We start from the raw sequence: 10,505 nt of genomic DNA, 5'->3' as shown, positions 1-10,505 counted from the left end.
AGGCATGATTGGAGAATGCTGGGTTTGCAGTGAAAACTGTGCCATTTGGCAGAACGCTATGTATTTACTGAAGTAAGTTAATTTTGCTAATAACAGAATCACCAAGTCACCCCAAGAACCGTTTTAATGAGCAAAACAAAGAATAAGAAATTGTGCCTAGATCGCCTAGATTCGGAAACGAAAGTGAAGTTTTGAAATCCCGCAACATGACTCTTGTATTCCCTCCAGAACTGTTATACTGACCATAATCGAGAGGGAAGTCAGTGACCCCCCGATCTTTAAAGCGAGTATTATGACAACGGCTTCCGTCATTGCGGACGGACGGATGGAGATTTCCAAGGTTAGACGGAGAGGAGGCGTGAATGCAACAGCATTTCACTTGGGGATACACAGCAGTAAATACAGCTGAGTCTGTGAGTGGAAGCGAAGCAGGCTGCATACAAGGCGAAGAGGTGAGTACAAAACTTCCTTAGCACAAGTTTCAACGCCGTTTTCAGTTTCAATAACAATACCGGTAACAATTCCTAATCTCGCGCAATTTCACGAGACTTAAATTTTTGCACTTGAGCTCATAAGTTACAAGCAGATCTGAAATAGGGTTGCCTTCAAAGACTGAAGGGACTTTGCCCCACCAGATTTTTGACATAAAAGTTTAAGGGCTAATTCGTTCGCAACCCTCACAGCGAGTATCGGTAACTGGAACAATGTTGCCACGACCTACTCACGAAAATCAGGAGAAAACCATCGGAAAAACAGGAGATTACAGTAGATTAATTAAACATTAATTTTCTATTCTTATTATAATATCAATTACAAAACAGTGTATACTGTAAGAAAGATGATACTGTTTTATTACTATATAGCACATCCCTAACCAATGAAATTGAACAATTTTGCTAAATATTACTACTTCATCTTTACTCAGCGTATGTAAATAAGTCATGCAATTTTGTTTTTACACAGTAATGTCTCATTGACAATGTTTCGCATTAAAATGTATTAATCAGGAGTTTTTTTGTATATTGACAAACTATTTTAGATAGAAGGAGATGTATTTTAAAGATGATATTAAAGACAGGACTGCATTAGCCGCGATTATAACAGACGAAAAACGATCCCTGTTCCTGTTTTTGCATAACTACAATTTAAACTGTTCGTAATTTTCCAACTCTGATTTATAATTCTGGGAAGAAGTATTTACTCTTCTTTCTTGCTGGGACACTTTCAATCAGTAGCGGCCCGCGGTTACAAAGGTTGGCAGTTCTGCATGAAAAATAGTGTATTTAGCAAACACATGCTGTTTATTGCATCTAAATCGGATAACGCGTGTAATTACAGCCCCTTCTCGAAGTTGACTGTGCACCCGAAATTGTACTCCAACTATCCGTGCGCTACACCTCTCCCACCTGGTACAACTAGTCACGTAGTGGAGATGTGCCCCACAAGCTTTTCTAGTTTTTTAAGTCAAATTAACTAAATCCTTCACTCCGGCGTCTGTCCATGTATTTTCTCCTCCAAACAGGATACACGGGTGGGGAAGAAAGCGTTTTCACGAGCGCAGCAAAAAACCAATCGTTTCCATTACACATTTCGTTATTAAAATGACTAGTAGGCTACATGATTTTCTCGACTTTTTCCAGAAATTTCAATATTTAAATTCTGTGTAGGACGTCCTAATTTCTTAAGTTAACATGCAATTTCTCTTTTAATTTCGAAAAGAGTTGGTCGATTAGGTTTTCATTTCATTCATTTTTAATATAAAATATTTCCTTAGACATACTGACTAATCACATCAAACCACCCACAGCACTGTAACACACGAACTGTAGTGATATACAGTAGTCCAGAAGCCTATGTGTTCTAACGCAGGTCATAAAGAGATGAGGGTGTTGACAGTTCTTTTGTGTATTCGGAGAGAGCTGCTTCGGTTGCAGCACTAATGCAGTCTTATGGGACGGTGAAGAAAACCAGTTTACTGCTGCCGACTACCCTACGTTGAGCTCCAGGAACTGCCGATCACAGATCCGAAAAGTACACTACAGCTAAAATTCTCGAATAGTTCAAGGCTCCTACAGACAGTAAAATCTCGAATCGAAGGAGAATGAATTGGAAAAATAAATGAAATAATGAACTAGATTACATAAAAGCACATTTTACATTTTTAATTTTTTAGGTCCATTTAAATGGCGGTTCTGCAGCTCTGCAGTCCTTATTGTAGAGCCCCCCCGGCTTTCAATCATTTTAAAAGAACACGGTGCACGATATGTAACACAAAATACTATTACCTACGCTTTACCCTCTCACTGTTTCACGTGTTCTTGCTCTTTAAGCATCACTGTGGCGACGCGCTATGAGCAGGAGACACAACGAGCTAGAAGAATATCCTTACTTCTAGCTCGTTGGGGAGACAAATGAAAACATTGTTTGACTTGTGTATAAGATGGAAAAGTAAGACATGGTGACATAATATAATATGTAATAAATTTAAAATCCGGGCATAGAACCAGGTGACTGCAGCATGCCAAAAACGAAGGAGAAATTCGGACTTTTGACAAAAAAAGAAGTAGAGTAGATTCAATGAAAAAAAAAAGCAGGAAATCTCCTGCTTAATCAGTAGGTATGGCAACACTGATTCTGGCTGTCAGCGATACTGTGATGGAGAGTAAGTTTCAAATACACTTCAAAATGTCAAGCTAGGGGCTAGTTTTGACATTCCCGCAATAAAAAAGAACACTGAACACGACGCTATATGTGAACTTCCATTCTTCTAATCTTATGTAATATGTTCAGTGATCATTTACAGAGACACTTTTCAAATTACAGTCTTCAGTTTACGTTTAGCAGTTGTGGAAAACATAAATTCTGGCTAGCGTTTATTAGGGATTGGTGTTTTAAGATGGTAATGATAATATTAGTACGTACCGGTACGTTTAAATTAGTGATAATAGTGGTACGTATAATATATACTACGTTTTTATGGAGTACTGTATTCAAATCGACTTGATTACGTTTACGTACTGGATACGATCCCTCCTATCCCTGTTTTCATATAATTTTCGATACGTATTGAAAACGATTTGAATACAGAAACTGTAGTTTCGAAAGTAGTTATGTTGATTAACGTTAGCATGTTGGTCACTGTAGATCTGAGCTATAGACAGTGTTGAACAGGGTTGCCATACGTACGATGACAGTCGTACGGATACGATTATTTTGACTAATTGTACGAGGTACGACCGCACTCTATGTCGTGCGTAATTTTGTAAGACTATTTCACTGGAGGGAAGAAATTATTTTGGAGCTTTAATGTTGCTTAATAATTAAAATAAAATTGATGGTTAATTCGTCCCTTTTAGACAAGTTTCCTTCATTAAGTATATCCTTGACTAATATGAAAGAAACATACTTTACAGGAGGGAAAATGCTTTGAAAATCGATCTGGGAACTATGCTTGCCATGCAAGTCATAATTTGTCATCTTCAGCTCTAAGTTTCACGTACACGGCGCGGTTATATCAAAGTATTCATTTATTCATTCATTCATTCATAGTGTTCTGCCCAAGGGCAGGTCTTTCACTGCAAACCAAGCATTCTCCAGTCTTTTCTATTTTCTGCCTTCCTCTTTGTCTCGTCATATGACTCATAAATCTTCAATCATCTGATATCTTCTGCTGCAGCAAAGTAATACAGGTTTAATTTTATTAACTTCCTCTTCGTCCGACAAAGGAAGTCTTTTAATCATTGAAGTAGTACCGCACTAGCATTAAGAACGCGCCGACATTATAGAGGTGTCGGGTTTGAGTCGACTGTAGATTAATTAATTTGATATAATTTTGAGCGCCGCATTCATTGATACTAAAATATCTGTCGCCAAAGATCAAATTTCTGCTGACTTTAAATATAACAAAGCTGTTTCTAACCAGGAGGCATCCTGCATGTTTTACGGCGACGACAGTATTGATGATGAAGAAATGGGTGGTGATTTGTTTCAATGCTGAATGCCATTGTGGATGTGAACAATAATTAATAGTATTCTTAATTAGAACTAAAATTTACTGGTAGACATAATTTATGTAAATGTAGGTTTATTTTATGATTCTTTATGAACTGCGATGCTTCTCTGGTGTCAATGACATGAAGGCGATAAAGCCGGCGAAATGACTCTAGCGCAGAAAGTTACCCAGCATTTGCTCGTAATGGGTTGAGGGAAAACCCCGAAAACAACCTCAACAACCAGGTAACTTGTTTCAACCAGGATTTGAACCCCGACCTGCTTGTTTCACAGTCAGACATGCTAACCATTACTATACAGCGGTGGACTAGAATTATATATATATATATATATATATATATATATATATAATGAAACTGAGAAATGTATGGCAGTTTTATGCTGAAGTATGACAATTTTCATATGTTGGTACGACGGTTCCAATTCCTGTATCTGGCAACCCTGGTGTTGAGTTTTCTTAGTGAGGCGCATGAAAATAGTAATATACGTTACAAGAGCGGTATGTTGACGTTTTCATGGTCAAGGAAAAGATTGAAAAAGCGAAACGTAGTTGAGCTTTTTTAATTTCCGAGAACATGAAAACAAACATACCGCTCGTGTATCGTACATTATTTTGTGCGAAGATCGTTTATTACATACCTGAAAGACGAATTTCTAATTAGTTGCAATGAAATCTCAATGTTGGTTTCTGTTTAATGACGGCAACTTCGGAAAACAAAAATATCTTTCTTCAACATTGTTGCTATAAAGTGTTTTCTGTGTTTACTATACTCCAGCAGGCCGTGATATACATGTCTTCTTTTTCCCCCAGTCTATAAATTCGAACTTGAAACAAACGGTAAGGTTATGTAATGATTTACTTTTCCTTTTAATATTTTAACAATATTATTTATATAACATATTGCAGTAATAACATCCGCATCTGGAATCTTGTTGATTTTTTCACTGCTTGCTTAATGTTACTTGTATCAGGAATGCAATAAGTTTCGTGGAGTAGTAGACTTTACTTAATTTTTGCTAATATTTAAAAACAATAATTAACAGTGCAATTTAGGTGAAATTGCAGTGGTAAGTTTCCAATTTATAATTATTACTATGTTAAACGTCTCTAAAAATAATATGTTAAAAGCCTAAAGCAGTAAAATGAATGTCGCGCTTAAGCGGTAAGAAGAGGGAAATTGTTATGTGTGTTACGTTGGGAATACTGAATGTGGTATTTCACACTTACCGCGTATTGGTTCTGTGCGGAAAACAAGCAAATACGCACGATCTCGCACAAATTAATATTCTGGCTTTAATGAAGAATGGTAGTAATGGTTTTCAGGAAAATACAAAATATTGTGTTACAACACGCCTTTTCAACATACATAATTTCGCTCGCTCTTGGTGAAACAGCTGACATATCAAATGATCAGGGTTCGCAGATAAAGGAAACGCAACCGTCGTATTATCGCCGCGCTCTCATGGTTAACATTCGGCAGGCCCTTGAGCGGCCTCGTGCATAACATTCGGCAGGTCTTTGAAATTTAATTGCATTACTGTTTTCAATTTCTTATGTCGCCGCTCCAGTCACTCGCCTCAATTTCAATATTGCAACCAATAAGCTGCTTCCATTTTATTAAATGACACCTACTTGTCTAATCCACGTGGACTAAAACCGGGGTTGCAATGTCTTGTGTTGAGGACGAACATTAAGGTATGTGATTAAAAATTAATATGAGTTATTATTAAGAGTTAAGAATGTCAACGTACTCGTATATAAAATAATTATATATATATATATATATGTATAATTTGAACTGGTAATGGAAATTACGGGAAAACGGCAGAACGGATTTTAATAAATGGCCCCTCATTTTGAAGCTTGGAACCCAAAGTTTTTCGGAAAAGTAGTAGTTTTCAGTGAAATGTCAATTTTACTACATAATTTTCCTATTTTCCAAAATCCATCTGTTGTCAGTTTTGAGAACTAATTTTATCGAATCACGGCCTACTTGATTGAATTTCAGAACAAAACACACACTACAATAAACAATAGGCTATTACACGAAGGCCATGACCTGCAGGATTGCCGAAATATTTAGAGCTCAATTCAATTTGTTATTAAAAACTGATTCTGCAGTATATAATAATTTTCTGAGTACAGCTGTGTATTGGATATTCAAATCTACGAAACTTGAGGTGGTTTGATGACATTATTATAATTAGAAATTAAATATTATTATAGTTAATATCATGATGCATCTATTTTTCATTAATTGTACATAAATTGATGCTATATTGATGACACGAAAGTGAAACGTTTTGAGGTTATGTAAGTAAATGTAGAGAATATCTTAATTTAGATCTTCATTTCTATAATTTACTGAGTGGCTGCTATATATAATTATAAAACTTAAGTAAGATAATAATATTGTTATTAAAAATCAAATATTTTTATACTTATTAACCCAGTGGGGTTGGGTCTTTTTCATATTCTTAATGGCGGTGTACTGTAGATATTGATATGTGTCATTGTCTTCAGTATTGGCTCGAGAGAGCGCAAAAATTACAGTTCCTAAGGAAAGAACAAAAGGTATTACTTACAGATAAAATAAGAGGCCTAGAAAATTTTGTAGTCTCTAGATCATTTCGGCAAGATCTCTTAGTAGGATAAAATGATTTTACGCTCTACATTTCAAGTTCTACATGCAGCAGCTATACGAAAATGCTATTGTTCGAAAGCTTAGCAAACCAGACATTTTTTTTAACTTTCGCCTACAATTCAGAATGACCTGAAATAGCTACTGCTATCGTCCTGACATTGATACTTGCGTTTTCGCGTTGAAACTCAAAAACTGAAGTTGGATAGGTTCAAGAGAAAGTATTTGGCCTAAAAAAATCCATTCAGAGGGAGTATGTTTCATTATTATGGAAACAAATAACTATAAAAAAGACAAGTATTCTGCATTGAAAATAAATCTGAAAAATGTTTATTTGAACGTCTAACGAACTTAGTTTGCAGCAGCATATGCTGCACAAGCCACTAGTATATATATATATCAAATTTGAACTGGTAATGGAAATTACGGGAAAACGGCTGAACGGATTTTAATGAGTAACCCCTCATTTTCATGCCTGGCATCCAAAGTTTTTCGGAAAAATAGTAGTTTTCAGTGAAATGTCAATTTTCCTACATAATTTTCCTATTTTCCAAAATCCATCTGTTGTCAGTTTTGAGAACTAATTTTATTCAATCACGGCCGACTTGATTGAATTTCAGAACAAAACACACACTACAATAAACAATAGGCTATTACATGAAGGCCATGGCCTCCAGGATTGCCGACATATTTAGAGCTCAATTCAATTTGTTATTAAAAACTGATTCTGCAGTGTATAATTTTCTGAGTACAGCTGTGTATTGGATATTCAAATCTACGAAACTTTAGGTGGTTTGATGACATTATTACCATTAGAAATTAAATATTATTATGGTTAATATGATGCATCTATTTTTCATTAATTGTACATAATATTGATGCTATATTGATGATATGAAAGTGAAACGTTTTGTGGTTATGTAAGTAAATGTAGAGAATATCTTAATTGAGATCTTCATTTCTATAATTTACTGAGTGGCTGCTATATATAACTACAAAACTTAAGTAAGATAATAATATTGTTATTAAAAATCAAATATTTTTATACTTATTAACCCAGTGGGGTTGGGTCTTTTTCATATAGCCTACTTAATGGCGGTGTAGTGTAGATATTGATATGTGTCATTGTCTTCAGTATTGGCTCGAGAGAGCAAAAATTACAGTTCCTAAGGAAAGATCAAAAGGTATTACTTACTGATAAAATAAGAGGCATGGAAAATTTTGTAGTCTCCAGATCATTTCAGCAAGATCTCTTAGTAGGATAAAATGATTTTACGCTCTACATTTCAAGTTCTACATGCAGCAGCTATACGAAAATGCTATTGTTTGAAAGCTTAGCAAACCTGACATTTTTTTAACTTTTGCCTACAATCCACAATGACCTGAAATAGCTACTGCTATCGTCCTGACATTGATACTTGCGTTTTCGCGTTGAAACTCAAAAACTGAAGTTGGATAGGTTCAAGAAAAAGTATTTGGCCTAAAAAAATCCATTCAGAGGGAGTATGTTTCATTAATATGGAAGCAAATAACGATCAAATAGACAAGTATTCTTCATTGAAAATAAATCTGAAAAATTTTATTTGAACGTCTAACGAACTTAATTTGCAGCAGTATTTGCTGCACAAGCCACTAGTAATAATTATAATTATAATGATAATGATAGCCATTGAACAATATAACAAACTAGTGCTTATTGTTATCGAGGAAGTAGACGTGACAACGTGACGCTTAGAGTGAAACCTACAGAGCAACAATCGGTCGGCAAATTATGTTTTAAAAGCACACCGCATGTTATTGTATGATGCCGACATGTTAAGCATGAGAGCGCGGCGATAATACCAAAAAGGTCGTATTTCAGCATAAAATTGTCGTACATTAAATCATTTTACCATTTTTATAGATAATGCGCGCAACACATAACACCCAAAAAAAAGTTGTTCATAGACCTATAAACATATAATTCTACCATAAAATTTTAGTTCCAAATAGGAATATTACTGTTGTTCACATCCACAATGACATTCAGCATTCAAATTACTATTTCTTCATCGGAACTATCATCCCCGTAAAGCATGCACGATGACGCTTGGACGGAAACAACATTATTATATTGAAAGTCAGCAGAAACTTTATCTTTGGCCTGCGCGACGGCAGATATTTAATATCAATCAATGCGGCAGCTGATGATTACATCAAATTAATCCACTACATGTGACTCAAATCCGACGCCACTAAAATGTCGGCGCGTTTAGATTTCTTAATCCTACTGCGGTAATATTTCATTGGTAAAATGCTTCCATTGTTCAATATAGAATGAAGTTAGCAGATCTCTGAACTCGTATTACTTTGATATAACCGCACCATACATGAAACCTGGAGCTCAAGATGACGAATTATGATTTTCATAGCAGTGTAGTCACCATATTGATTTTCAAAGGATCTTTTATCCCTTTAAAGCGTGTTTCTTTCATATTAATCAATGACATAATGAATGAAGAGAAGTTGTCTAAACGAGACGAATTAACTGTTAATTTTATTTTATTTATAGGCCAAAGTCCCAAAATAATTTTGTCCCTTTAATAAAACAGTCGTACAAAATTACGTACGACATAGAGTTCGATCGTACCACGTATAATTAGTCAAAATAGTACGTATACGACTATAGTCGTACGTATGGCAACCCTGCAAATGACTATCGTTCACGCGCTTAGCGTATCGAGATCGTTTTGAATACGATACGATCCCACTTTCTATGTGTATCGACCTTGAGATTCATGATTTTCAATCCCCGTTTTCATGAAAATTTCAATACGGTAAACGCATACAAATCGAATACTCTATGAAAATGTAGTAGGCCTACTATTAAGAACAGGGTAGATACTCTTCTGAAATCTCTGTCCTTTTCATTAAGTTTATAGGCTATATACTAGACTACTAGAGAAGCAGGAACAACATTAATAATAATAATAATAATAATAATAATAATAATAATAATAATAATAATAATGCCCATATTAGCCCCATCTACCACTCGAGCCACGAGCCGCTACTGCAACTAACCGGTAAAGTCCTATACAAAATATTTTCAATGAAAACGCACTTTAACAGAGGTTCAGTCATTAAGTCTACGAACCTTTGAAGCAGATTTCAAGAAAGTAAGATGGCTCCAATTACGCATTTGTCGTTACGGTGAGAGAGAGAGAGAGAGAGAGAGAGAGAGAGTGTATGTGTGTGTGTGTGTGTCTGTGTATATGCGCGCGTGCATGCATACGACTAGGCAATCGTATGCCTAAAATGTGAAAGTAAGCACTAATCACCATTTGAGGACATTTTAGGGCACTATGAAATTATCCCAATAGGCCTAGTTTTGTATGAATTGTAACATAATTCTTCACCACCTTCTAAAGGAACAAAACTGGCATTTGCTTTAAATTCGCAGCTATACGGCATATGTTTTTAGAAGGCATATGAGTTCAGTCAATACTCGTCCAACATTACTGCGCTGTTGCCAAACTGCTAACGGGAGAGAGAGGAAGACAAAGAGAATTCGTTACGTATGCATATCTACATCGCACTCCTATCATACGCCAATCGCCCTATACAAGCTCCGCCTCGTAGCCGGTTACTCTACCAACTGAGCTACCCGACAGTCATAAGTATAGGCCTATCTAGATACAAGCGAAGAATGTATTTTATAAGTAAATTGTATTTTACTACATTTTCGTTATCGACCTTCTTCATTGCTTTCACATTTTTAATAGTAGGTCACACTACCAGGCAACGCTGTTAAATTGTTACGTACAGTTGAAGGATTTCTGGCCTCAGTCCTTGAGAAGTCCTTTGTTATGT

General features: G+C 35.6%; 1 protein-coding gene across 1 annotated transcript in view; it reads left to right on the top strand.

Annotated features, from left to right (window-relative positions):
- Positions 1–295: 295 nt before the first annotated feature.
- The window catches only part of LOC138700414 (uncharacterized), a 70,328-nt gene continuing 60,118 nt past the window's right edge, over positions 296–10,505 (top strand). Inside the window, exon 1 of the mRNA XM_069827032.1 lies at positions 296–452. Coding sequence (XP_069683133.1) covers positions 363–452 — 90 coding nt within the window. The 5' untranslated portion in view covers positions 296–362. The remainder of the gene's footprint in view (positions 453–10,505) is intronic.

This window comes from Periplaneta americana, chromosome 5 (genome assembly GCF_040183065.1).
Source record: "Periplaneta americana isolate PAMFEO1 chromosome 5, P.americana_PAMFEO1_priV1, whole genome shotgun sequence".
NCBI lineage: Eukaryota > Metazoa > Arthropoda > Insecta > Blattodea > Blattidae > Periplaneta > Periplaneta americana.
The sequence above is the reverse complement of the archived record's forward strand: the minus strand, read 5'-3'. Positions and strand labels throughout refer to the sequence as shown.